The sequence below is a fragment of the Dermacentor silvarum genome, chromosome 2 (genome assembly GCF_013339745.2).
Source record: "Dermacentor silvarum isolate Dsil-2018 chromosome 2, BIME_Dsil_1.4, whole genome shotgun sequence".
Classification (NCBI taxonomy): domain Eukaryota; kingdom Metazoa; phylum Arthropoda; class Arachnida; order Ixodida; family Ixodidae; genus Dermacentor; species Dermacentor silvarum.
The window spans coordinates 161,545,998-161,559,748 of record NC_051155.1 but is presented as its reverse complement, the minus strand read 5'-3'; the positions used below and the strand labels follow the sequence as shown (position 1 = coordinate 161,559,748).

General features: G+C 45.3%; 1 protein-coding gene across 1 annotated transcript in view; it reads right to left on the bottom strand.

The window, feature by feature from the left end:
* Positions 1-10,020: 10,020 nt before the first annotated feature.
* The window catches only part of LOC119441978 (microtubule-associated serine/threonine-protein kinase 3), a 71,264-nt gene continuing 67,533 nt past the window's right edge, over positions 10,021-13,751 (bottom strand). Inside the window, exons 12-13 of the mRNA XM_037706661.2 lie at positions 12,625-12,972; positions 10,021-10,376 (exon numbers count right to left, since the gene is read on the bottom strand). Coding sequence (XP_037562589.2) covers positions 10,119-10,376; positions 12,625-12,972 — 606 coding nt within the window. The 3' untranslated portion in view covers positions 10,021-10,118. The remainder of the gene's footprint in view (positions 10,377-12,624; positions 12,973-13,751) is intronic.

Below are 13,751 nucleotides of genomic sequence, written 5' to 3'. Positions count from 1 at the left end.
CCTCATCATCTCACCTGACTTTCTGCCGTCCTCGACTGCGCTTCCCTTCTCTTGGTATCCATTCTGTAACCCTAATGGTCCACCGGTTATCCATCCTACGCATTACATGGCCTGCCCAGCTCCATTTCTTCCGCTTAATGTCAACTAGAATATCGTCTACCCCCGTTTGTTCTCTGATCCACACCGCTCTCTTCCTGTCTCTTAACGTTACTCCTAAGATTTTTCGTTCCACCGCTCTTTGTGCGGTCCTTAACTTGTTCTCGAGCTTCTTTGTTAACCTCCAAGTTTCTGCCCCATATGTTAGCACCGGTAGAATGCAATGATTGTACACTTTTCTTTTCAACGACAGTGGTAAGCTCCCAGTCAGGATTTGACAATGCCTGCCGTATGCACTCCAACCCAATTTTATTCTTCTGTAAATTTCTTTCTCATGATCAGGGTCCCCTGTGAATAATTGACCTAGATAAACATATTCCTTTACAGACTCTAGAGGCTGCCTGGCGATCCTGAATTCTTGTTCCCTTGCCAGGCTATTGAACATTATCTTTGTCTTCTGCATATTCATCTCCAACCCAATTCTTTCACTTTCTCGATGAAGGTCCTCAATCATTTGTTGTAATTCCACTCTATTGTTGCTCAATAGGACAATGTCATCTGCAAACCGAAGGTTGCTGAGATATTCGCCGTCGATCCTCACTCCTAATCCTTCCCAGTCTAAGAGCTTGAATACTTCTTCTAAGCATGCAGTGAATAGCATTGGAGAGATTGTGTCTCCTTGCCTGACCCCTTTCTTGATAGGTAACTTTCTACATTTCTTGTGGAGAACCAAGGCAGCTGTGGAATCCTTATAGATATTTGCCAAGATATTCACATATCTCTACTGTACTCCTTGATTACGCAATGCCTCTATGACTGCTGGTATCTCTACTGAATCAAATGCCTTTTCAAAATCTATGAAAGCCATATAGAGAGGTTGATTGTACTCCGCAGATTTCTCGATTACCTGATTGATGGCATGGATATGGTCCATCGTAGAATATCCCTTCCTGAAGCCAGCCTGTTCTCTTGGTTGACTGAAGTCAAGTGTTGTCCTGATTCTATTGGAAATTATCTTGGTGAATATTTTATACAATACTGAAAGCAAGCTAATGGGTCTGTAATTCTTCAATTCTTTAACGTCTCCCTTCATATAAGTATAATGTTGGCGTTCTTCCAGCTCTCTGGTACACTTGAAGTTGTGAGGCATTGCGTATAAAGGGCCGCAAGCTTTTCAAGCATGATATCTCCTCCATCTTTGATTAAATCTACTGTTATTCCATCTTCTCCAGGCAGAGGCGGCACAATACCGGATTCTGCTCTAAGTGACTGGTCTGCACTAAGTTCAGATGGAAGCGGCGCGCATATTCAGCGCAGCGGAAAAAATGACAGCATAGCACCAACGACCCCACTGACGCATCGCTTCTATCAAAAAATAGGGCGGACATCTTTTTATTTATTTGCCCCTGCCCCATGTTAGACAACAAAACGTCAGATCCAATCCTATTCAAGTACGAGACCAGTTATTTTCACCGTACTGGTGCCCCATATTCGTAGTAGTGGTCCTTTCCAAGGCGACGAAAAAATAATTGCCGTCATAACAGGTGCAATCCGGTTTGTACGCTTATCGCCGAAGTTTGGAATACAGGAGTTCCCTCGTGTTCTGCTCGTTCTCACGTTCTACGGCGTCGGCATCGCACAGCAAACCACTGCCGATTTTGCTCTTCTGACAGATTCGCGCACTGTATCCGCTCGCGAAACAGCACGATTCCATATTTAATTCCCCTCTTAGTCACTCTGCGAGCTTTACTGTAGATATGGTGCATCTTCTTTCTTGGCAGTGATCTCTGTACTTCGATCAATGTGCATCATCGAGCTCGCTTTGGGAGGTGTGCGCGCTTCAGTATTATATGGTTGTGCCCCAAGTCACTATATGGAAAAGGTGGCTGTATAGGGTGCATGCTGCCGAGATTAACACATAGCACTAACTGCTTCGGCAACAGTTGAGGCACCTGCTGCACCAACGGACGCCTTCAAGGTAAGGGAGTTGGGAAGGTGGAGGGCAAAACCAGTGAGCTTGTGAGATGCTGCCTACGCCTGTATATTTAGCGGCACGAAACACCGCGTGTAGTTAGACATTGTGTAGTTAGACACAATGTCTGTATACGCCTGCAATACTACAACTACTACTGGCCTCGCGCGATGAGAGAGCAACGCGAACCGGCAATGACAGTTGTAAAACCGCTAACACAATACGAGCAGGGCTTTCATTCCACTCGTACCTTTCGTCAAATCTTGGGTGGTGCCTTAAGAAAACAAAGTGACCCTCTTGTCGACTTGCGCAGACCGGCGGTTCAGTGCGTGACTGCCGATATAGGCTGTGTTTTGTTGTTGCAACAAAACAACTTGAGTGGCTGCTAGCACACGCGCATGTAGCAGATGTAGGCATACTACGTGCTTACGATAAGCTATGCCTTCTTCTACTTAAAGATACTGGCGGTATGTGAGGTCGCACGTTCCTACGACAGATTGTCAAGTTCTCCGCTCCACCGAAGCATGTTTGTGTCACCACTGCCAACGGGTGCGTGTTTGTTTTCATCCCTTCTGCTGATAGTAGGAAACCACAGCAAGATCGGGTAATAAATCGCTGCAGCATTCGGGTGCTCTCCATTGCCAATAGCATCGTGCTCTGCAGCAACCCTGCACTAAACACGGGAGGTTCCTTAATGACTTATTTTGAAGACACGCTACTTTATCGTTCCCCAATTCCTTCCACACGCATTGTTTCTCTTCCGAAGAACGAAGATAAAACGGCGGGTAGATAGCACCGAGGTACGCCATTTCGTGACTCGCAAAAGCCTTCCTTCCGCTATTATCGCAACAATACGTGCAGGATCTGCTGGCGTTTCCCCAACAAGCACTGGAAAGAACCCTACCTCACCTAGAAACGACTGCGGTAAGTACGAGTCTCTCGACTGTGGCCTGTGGCGAAAAAAAGGACAAATAATGTATGTGTTTACCTTCGCTGGCTTCTTCAACCCCTATGCTTGAGCGGCTACGCTGGCATCCTTCTGCAGCGCTTGAGGTAACGGGTTCGATTCCCCACCAATACTTACGCATTTGAATTCGTGTCAGAGATAGCGAAGAGAAGAAAAACAGGAAGGCAGGTGCAACCAGATGCACGTACAGTCTGCTATCCTGCAGTTGGAGAAGGGGATAAATGTATAAACAGAGTGAAACGAGGAAACAGAATGAAAACTAGTTGCGCGCAGTCGTCAAGATGCGCAGCAAGTCTCCAAACGGTTGCAGAGACCTGTCGACTTGAGGTACTGCAGTAATGCTCTCGTTGCTTTCTGCGCCAGCGATGCGCGTCGCCATAGTACAAGGATTTTTGTTTCCGAATACGGTTTTTGAGACCAACAGGCTTATTTCTGTCGGAAGAGGTTCACGCTCGACGCCATACCGGCCACAAAGTTCAGCAGCTTCTTCGCTTCCGCAAGGGTCACACATAGGCGAGTCATCCGTTTCAATCAGGAACGGGTAAGCATTTGCGAATGCCACCGCTGAGACAGACGTGGCACAGCAATGTCGCATCAGCGCGGGGAGCCTTTCATGGCACTTACCGTTTTCAGTTCGACGACTTACTGGTTTTCTACTGACATCTCAAACTACCATCTGTATTCAGTGATTGGGTGAGGATTGCGAGAACCCTATGGCTGACGCTTGGACACATCTGACTCACAATCAGACCGGAGTGCAACCGTAAGAGCTCTTTCACGCGCAAGGTGTAGCTTTGATGCGGAAAGTATGGTCAATGTTTAATGCGATTTAATATTTTGTTATAAATGTCCTCGTTGCAGTGACGATACCTGCCTTAAACAAGCAATGGATAACGCTGGAACAGTAAGATTGCTAGATGCAATCGCTAAATCAGTATTGCAAGTAATTAATTAAGCAGTAGAGGCACGAGACTTGTAAATGGGAAACGCTATTCATGAAATAAAGGCAGATGGAACGCGCAACGAATGCCAAGTAATACCATCAGCTTCTGGGCAATACTGGATTGGTTTGAAATAGTTCAAAATGCTAGACGGCTTCGGCTGCTATTCTTTAGCACCCGTTACCTTTTGTAGTCCCTCTGTCATGTGGGTGATTTAATTGTACAAGCTCTGATAACTTTGAGTGCGCCGTGGTTGTAAGAACCACCTCTTACTTCCCCTTTACCTGTCTTCTCAAATTCGCAAACAGTTTTCCACCAGTGAACACGCCGTGATAGAGCCGTTATCAATCTCAAACAACAAGCTCCTCCCTGTCCGCCACACCTGCGAGGTATCCTCCCCACTTTATTTTTCTGAAGAACAAATTTGGCAGTTTTCTAACGCAGAGAAGGGCACAAAATTCTGACAGCAATGCAGCTGCTGTGTATATCGGGTCTACTTGAAGTAGGTGAGAGTAGGAGCCAACGAGCAAAAATCTGCTTTGCCGGTTGAAATATTTACTTTATCAATATCGCCGCTTCCGCGGAGACTGTTCTGCTTACCGTTCGGACATGCTTCCAATATAGCCTGGACTAAACAGGAGACAAACGTATGATCGAGTGACCTTCAACCTGTGTTCACTGAAATTGCTCCATGCGCTAGTATTTGTTCAAACCGTAGGTTCTAACGCAACTTCAAAAGGCCACAAAACCAACAACTGCGTTGCTAAAATTCCGCGTCGACGAAAGGAAGTTACAGAATTCGATATTGTTGGCTGTGTTTTCAATGTAAAACAATGACCTAGTTTTATAGGATGGTCGATGCCAAAGTTCGCAAAGTTTCTCTACACCTACAAACTCGGATGCAATTTTGGACCTATTGGATAAGACTGAAAGCAGAAATATAGACTGCCCTGATATGGGAAAACAGTTTGCAGGCTTCATATGAGCATTTCATGTACTCCCCCCCCCCCCCCCCCTTTGTTTACGGGTAAGCAACACACATGTAAACAACACCTGATCGAAAGAGGACGGCTTTAAGGCTTCTTACATGTATCAGCTCTAAGGCTATTTCTGTAGTGACCTTTTATGAGCCGTATACATTTTACACACTTTCTAAGATATTTTCTCCACTTTTTACGGATTACCAAAAAAAAAGAACCTTCCAAGGGCAACGAGCTAAATAAAGCAAGTGTGCTCCTTTTTGGTTAGCCTACGCAAATCGCAGACCCGTGCCTTGTAGTCAGATAGAGGCCGCAAAGCTAACCATCGACCACGCTTTTTGCGCCCCTCAACCACATTTCGCAAACATCGTGAGGACGCGCCAGCTTCATCCCTTAAATTTAAAAAAGTAATTGTATTACAAATTAGGCGCCGTAGATAAGAATCCACTGTATATTGTACACAGAAAAAAAGCCCGTAGTATAATTTTTTTTTATTTAGCACAGGTAGCGCTGAAAAGTGCTGTAGTGTTTTTGTAGTCCTTCGTAGCCTTCTGTAGCCTTCTGACTCAAAACTCAAATGACTCAAAACTTCCGCTATTAGCATACGTGCATGTGTTCCTGCAGTCATGTGTCGCTCTGCATTGTGCCTCTTGGCTATGTATACTTAACTGAACATTTATTTATTTATTTATTTACAATATGTCGTGTATATGTAAAGTGTCCTCCCCACATACCGAACACATGTTAAGTTAAATATTATTTTTTTATTTTGCTGTTATCTGATATACATCAAACATTACTTCTACTGTCTTGGAAAGAATTGGACGATATGACTCGTTGACCAACCGTCTATTATTTAAAGACTGTTGCGCACGCCTTCACGACCAGCTAAACCTGCAATGAGTTATTCAACGCTAATTAGGTGCATCCTATAAGATACACCCTGAGAAGTTCAATGTACACCCGTGCTCGATCTGTACGTAAACATGAGTGCGCTCTGAAATTTGCGCATCGTGCAACATATATGTATGGATAACGCACGTCTGCAACGTGTAGGTAACCGTAGCACACGTATGTTATCTAAACTATAATAAACATCTTAAAGTAGTCTCATTTATTAATTCGGCATTCTCATTCGAGCTTACTTTTATTAGTTGATCACCACAGTGTATTTAGAATGTTATCTGCGAAAGAAAAGAGAATAGAACTAGGCATCAGCCAAGATAATAAACATCTCTAAAATACACAATAAATTTAGTAAAAAAAATACATTAAGGGATGCTGTTGTGTTTTGAACAGAAGTAGAGCTGTAGTGAGATGGTATAGGCGAACAGCAAAATACGGCCGCTATTTTGCCTTGAGTTAACGTAATCATCGTTAGACAGCTCCACACTGGCAATGACACGAGATACGACTGCACAGCCAAAAACAGGAAGTTATCTCGAACGTTATAGCACTCAATGGCATTCCGCATTTATTAGGCATCTTATCATGTGCCAAGAAAAGTATATACTGCAAGGAGGCGCATCATTTTCAACTTTCGTTTCTGTTTATTTTACAATACAAATTCGCTGCCCACAATTCGAGAATTCCGGCAGCGATGCTTCCTTCGACGCAACAGTCGTTCTTTCCTATATAGAAGTATCTCGAAAGAACCTGCGAAGGAGAAAGACAATATAACAATAGAAATAGAAGACGCAAAGCAGTAAGTAATGCACGGAGAATATAAAATTGTGCCTTGCTTACTAAGGATGACGGCGTGTGACAGCGTGCATGTTATTTAGTTAGTAAGCGAATGTTTACAGCAGTTTACGCATCTTACTTCGTATAGCTATCTAATAATTTGCTATCGCAATCAATGGTTCGCCTTTCGGGCGAAATTGCGACTTCTCTGCTACCGCCGCATACTAAAAGCGACGCAAACACACCAGCTGCTTTATTTCTTCATAATTAAGGGAGTAAGATAATTAGTATTTCTCACTCCTCACCTAACCCGCGGCGTCTTGGGCAGCACACTCAAAATGATGCCTTCATAACGCTCAGGATCCGGTATGGAGACAAGGCCACTTTGAAATGAAAGCTTGTGCTACGCGCTTATGAAAGCTCTACTCTAATTGGTAGCCGCCTATGGAATCCCTCTACGGGTGCTAACATATGGGGCAGAAACTTGGAGGCTAACAAAGAAGCTCGAGAACAAGTTAAGGAACCCACAAAGAGCGATGGAACGAAAAATGTTAGGCCTAACGTTAAGAGACAGGAAGAGAGCGGTGTGGATCATTGAACAAACGGGCATAGCCGATATTCTACTTGACATTAGGCGAGAAAATATGGAGCTGGGCCGGCCATGTAATGCGTAGGATGGATAACCGGTGGACCATTAGAGTTACAGAATGGATACCAAGAGAAGGGAAGCGCAGTCGAGGACGGCAGAAAACTAGGTGGGGTGATGAAGATGGGAAATTTGCAGGCGCAAGTTGGAATCAGCTAGCGCAAGACAGGGGTAATTGGAGATCACGGGAAGAGGCCTTCGTCCTGCAGTGGACATAAATGTAGGCTGATGATGATGATGGAATCCCTCGGCGAGTGAAATGCGAAGTGAACACTTTTTTTTCCCTATCCCTATTTTGAATTTCGAAGTAAACTTCGCTAGCACGCACCAATTTTCATAATTATTTTTGACTTGAGCTCTTGGCCAACCAATCCTTTGAATAAAATTTGGAGTCAATATAACGTCGCAGGGTAGTTTTAAGCGTTTTATTAAACTCCACAAAAACATGTCCGTAATGTTTACCGTTAAATGTAAGCTTCCATTTCAACTTTTTAAAAGCGTAGCTTTTCTTCGCGAACCTCATCGGGTTTTCTGACCGCGGCCGAATAGGCCAGCAAACTACAGTGGATCACACGCGCCGTGAGCCGCTGAGTGGCGTTTGCGCTTGCCTTCGCACATCCTCGACAGCGGATGGCGTCGAGATGTCCCTCGTCGAGATGTCCTTGACTCCGAAAAGCGGGACTAAAGATGTATTTTAAGCTATACAAACTTTCCGCTCATGAATTGAATCAGGATTAGCGTGTTTTGTTCTTCGTTCTTTATTTGGCAAATATTTTGAAGCAGCGGCTTGTCAAGTTTCTGACTCAGTAAGGTTCCTCGGTGCGGTCACTATCTGATCATTTTCTGCCTAATCGCTCGTGGGTGTGCTCAGTTTCGTTGGATTTGTTCTTGCTGCACACAAGGCTTGAAACGTAGCTGTTCTGCACATTGTACTATCTTGTAGAAAATGCGTATTTTCTCTCGTGGACCGTCACGAAACATTCAGCTTCGGCCATTCGTGCGCTATCGGTGTGCGAATATATTCAAGTGTTAGCCCATTCACTTATTCTTGGCACGTTGGCGAAAGAGTGGGTGTAAGTGTTCGTACTGGTTGGGGTAGATGTGTGTAGATACTGCGCGCGAAACCTACTAATGACAGAAAGCGGCGCCTCTCCCGTTATCATTGTTTAACGAGCGGTACTCACTCTTGCCGACGTAGCAGGGCTCAAGCCCTTTCTTTGAAGGTTAGCAATACAACGCTGGTGGATGACCAAATTTGTGTATCCTTGAGGAAAGCCGTACATCTCGAAGTGCTGAAAACATGTACGGACAATTGCAGCAGCGGTCCGCGAACTTGGCCCCACATATTCCTTACATTCCTTAGTATGCCAGTCACTATTTCTGCAGCCAACTACTGCACACGTCTTCAATGCACATGATTCAAACCAGCATGAATAGAGGACAGTGCGTTAGCGAAAACGCAGTTGCATTTCTGACAGCTGATTGCACAGAAGTTAGAAGCGGTAATGGTTTCGTATATTCGTGCGCGGTCGCTGAGGAGACGTATGGCGCGCCGCCGTGAGCGCCATCTCGTTTCTCTACAACAAGCTGCTCCGCGAAAAGGGTCAATAAAAGGATGAAATTACACCACCCGTACTACTGTACCCAAATTACACAGCGTCGCTTTAATTGTTATTCCACCGACTTGAGCATAAACTTATGTTTGCACCTCGTCCTAACACACAAGGACAAGTAATACGTAAAACGGTAAAGATTTATTGGAAAATAAATGGTATGCGTTTATCAGAATTGTCTTGTTTAAAACCTCCTCACTTTCACTTTCTTATACTGTTCCGCAAGTTCGCTTCTCTGCCCTGTACAATTTCCCGCCTAATAGCGGAACCAATCATCGTCCAAATGAAAATGAAGATGCGTCAATTGGTCACACAATCACAAGAGCACGTCTAGTTTTACATCTCTTAAACCTAATGAAGTCGCTCCACGTGCCGGTTCATTGCAAAACTGACTACACCGCCGTTAGCTTGGCAAGTTACCATACGCAATGACGGCCTTTTCAACTAAGAAAAATCACGTGCTAAGCAATAGGAAGCATCAGGCCATTACAGCAGCGTATATACAGAATCGCAAGATGTGTATACGCTAGATCCATTCATCCCCCCAAAATAACACTCGTATCGGCTAGAAAACCGACTAATGAAAGCGGATAGGTATACTGTCCCCCTAAACGTGACGCCAACGTCTCTGAGGTGCGCGCTAATGGAAGCATTTGCATTAATTTCACTGGACATTAAAAAAGGAACAAAATCCCAGAGATCAGTAACCGCACTGCAGGATTCCCACTGGTGCTGTCAGGTTATGCAATTCTGCTGATATGTCTCACCTTCGCAATAATCATTGAAGAGCGTCGCTACCAGAGTCATCTGCATCATCATTTGATCACCGCCAGTTCGGAGTTGGCACACATACTTAGCTTTTTTCAGTAACGTTAAACACAAGAAACGACGTTCGGGCCTGCAAGATTGCTGCACAATACATAAATACACGCTAAATTCGCGATATCGACAACCGTCCTAGTAAAGTCCATTGAAGTGACGTTCCGCTCAAATGTAACTTAATTACGGAAGGTATTCTAAACGTACCTTAACACAAAAGTACGATGGCTAGATGTTGCCAAAATAACAAACGCGTTATTTGGGCGCTTGTGTCCTATCTCTTAAGGGTATAAAACAAGTTCTCAGAACCTATATATGCACTTTCAGACAATCGCAATATTGTAGGCGTCATAGCGATACGGGAACGCTATTGCCGAATCGCAGGGGCAGTAGTGGAGCAATCAGTCTATGTCAGCAGCCGTAGACTTGGACGCAACGTTGAAGTCGGACATGCCTGTCTCGTTCATCTTGAAGATCATGCAACGCCTCTTGCGCATCGGCGACAGAGGAACCACCGAGAGCGTGACTTCGGGTTTACCGGCGCTCAGGAGGTGATCAACCTGTGGCCGCGACATGCCGTCCACTGATGCGCCGTCGATTTCGAACAGCACATCACCCGGGAAGACCGACTTCTTGTTGGAAGTGACCACGTCTGCGTACTGGAAGACGAATAACGCGCATATTTCAGTTTAAAAAGTAAAAGCGTTATCAAAATATCTGCAGCACGCAACTAAAATGCCGTGTTTCACGGGTTCTTTTAGGCCACGGACGCGAAGTTGATTGAGTGCACGGTGAGGTTTAATTATAGTGTTAACCCAAATGTAAGGGCCATAAGTGGCAACGTAATAGAATGCTCCACAAAATTTCTGACTACCGGAGGATTTTTGCCGTGCAAAGATTGCTTGGCACCCATGTCTTTTTTTTTTTTTTTTTTTTGCATTGCGTGGTCACGAGAATTTGTGTCCCTGCGGTCAGTACTCGAACCCGCAACCTCGTGCTCAGCTGCATGACGTCATAGCCAAGCAGTGAACCCCACTTGGCAAGCTTGGCGTGACGTAACAAAAATAGGCAAGCTGTTTCTTCTTCGGGTTTTCACCTATGTATACAAGCTCAAAATGTGCGACCTGTTCTGACGCTTTAAACATGCCGTATATACTGACGAAGTAAATATGCAGTCACATGGGGGCACATGGATTCAAGCAGGAACGAGTCACGACGGCATGACGTTTCGACGAACACTTCCGCGAAAATCGCGTTTGATCCAATTTCGGGAAAGGTTGAAAAAAAAAAGAAATTATATAATAACCGCCCGCGCAGACACTCTGCATGGTCTTGGGATTGCGCGCATAGTTGCATAACGCTCCACTTGGTGCGCCCTGTGTATCGACGATGAAGACAGGCGCGGGTGTTGTAGTACGTGACATCTGACCTCAGTATTTACACCTTGTGCTGGGGCTACCTTCCTTTTGTTTGGAAGTTTGGTTATAGGCTGCATCTTAGGACGAGGGCAAAAAAAAAAAAACATGCCTAACCGAAAAGCGGAGATGGAATGGCTTTAAAAACCATAAAATAAGCATCTGCTTTATAGTCGGACATTTTTTTTTCCGAAATCGAGAAGGCAGCGTAATGAACAACGTGCGGAACGTGTACAAACGATGCAGTTCGCGTAGGTCACGCAACGAAAGAAGAAAACTTGAAAAAGAAAAATGTAAATGAACGAGACTATGTATATGCATACTGTCATTCGGGCGTGTACTACGAATTGAGCAAGCAACTTACGGTAACGATTTGTGTTTTCGGAGAAGCTCTGAATGAGGAGCTTCGTAAATCAGGAAGCGTTAACTTCTCGACAACTTGCGCCGCACTGTGTCATCGATACTTGCCAACGCTGTGGTATCTCAAAGAGTTACAGGTACCGTATTTACTCGAAAATAGGTCGAGCGTGAGTAGAGGTCGACCCCTAATATTGGGCTTTCCGAGAAATAAAAATATATATATTCGAATATAAGTCGACCCATAACTTGAGAAACAGCAAAAATCGAACATGACACACCTTTATTTACAATAAGCTATGCTCGGCCACTCGTAGTCGCTGCCACAACCCACATCCTTGTCAGAACTGTCAGGAAAGTTGTCTTTCACATGCACATGAAGCCTCTGTTCTTTCTCGGGAGCGTCATGTCTCCCGGTTGCTGGGCCGCGAAAAGCACGACGTCGCCCGTTGCACGCAAAACGCTTGTTCCGCTGCTTCCTCCAACCCCTAGTCAGCTTTTAATTCTCGACGAACTCGCGCTGAGTGGCGCAGTTGTGGAGTTCTCAGCAAAAAGTACCACTTGACACTTTACGGCAGCGGTGTAGCTTTGCCGACGTGACATCATCCAGCAGCCGCGCAGCAGCAATTGCGAACCGTCACGTACAAATGATCGCAAAATGGCGACGCAGAGGGAAAAACAACGAAACAACCAATAGAGAAGTGTGTTTCTTTCACCAGAAAAAACATTGTTCTGACTTATTAATTGCGCTACCGCTTTTGGTGGATTTTTACCTGCCGCAGATTTCCTATTTTCATTACTTGTGTTTTGCATGCATACCAGGGCGTCTTGGTTTGCAGCCTTGGTCCTTGCGGCTCCGGCGACAGAATTGTTCCACAGTGGAACTCTATTAGCTCGGTATTTTTGCTAGCTTTGATCACGAATATGAGTCGAGATTCTTTGGTCACGAATATAGGTCGATAGCTAAAATTGGGTAACATTTCCGGAAAAAAAAGTCGACTTATATTCGAATAAATACGGTATAGACATTACTGCAACGACAACAACGTAACGTTGCTTCATCACCTACGCACTAAGCGCTCCGTGCAATGTTCCAAAGCTATTCGATGCGGGGCGCATATCCTTCGAACCTCACCAGTAGCACGAAGCACTTGGCTAAGTGCTTCTGCTTGTCGTCAGCGACGTCGACGTCGAGGACGTCGATGCCATACGACTTCCTACCGAAGCAGCCGAGCGTGGCGGCCTTAACGACGGCGGATTCCAGGGGTATACTGCGCATGATGCCCAGCATGTCTCGACGGCTGGTGAGCAGCCGGTAGGGACTCGAAGACATCACCGACAGCACCATCTGGTCGCCGGCATCGCTGATGATCTTCTTGATCCGGGCTAGCGGCGCATCCGTAACCGCGATACCGTTCACGTGCAGAATAAAGTCCAGCGGCAGCACCTTGGACATGTCGGCAGGCGAGCCCTTGGTCACCGTCTAGCCACCGGCCCAGATAGAGGGAGAGAGCGGCATGCGTCAGTTTTCGCGCGACCCAAAGCGTGGAGCAGCAAATATGCCAGCTAGAATGCCGTGTCTACCGAATCTCTTTATCACCTCGGCAGTTAAAATGGCTCATTAGGTCTGCAGTGCCCAGAGAGCTGCTGCTGTGGTCGGATGTCTTCAGGTACGCACATTCCGAAGATATAGGCGCTACGGCTAAGCATAGACAGAGGAAAGAGCGTTCGAATATTCCGTATCGTGTCGAGTGTTTTCCAAGCTTTTTCAAGCATTTTAGTCGGAAGACAAAACGTGCCTTCAACACCACAGATTTTAAAACTAGAAAGCTTGACGTGTGAAAGCTAGTACGAGTATTCGTACGTGACTGAATTGTATAGAGCGCTTCCCGCAGAGGTCTGTGGTATTTTACAACTGCAAGCGCAATTATCGGGACCAGCGAAATTAGTGTAGCACGACTATACATTACCTATTAAATTTGTCCAAAAACGATCTGTACTCATTGGCATAGGAACAAAAAGCCATCAATAGCAAAATATTTCACCCATTGTCGTATATATTTTTCAGTTGCTCTAGCGTTGATCACAAGCGTCACAGGAGCAAACGCGCCACCAATGAAAATCGCCCAGCTCTCTATTGCCTGGTACTTAATAGAGACAGGTCAGCCAGCCAGTCAATGCGCTCTTCTTTTGTGCAGTTACAGCACGCATACGCGATTGACAGAAGTTTACGCGCCTGTGATAATCAACAAATGACAAAAC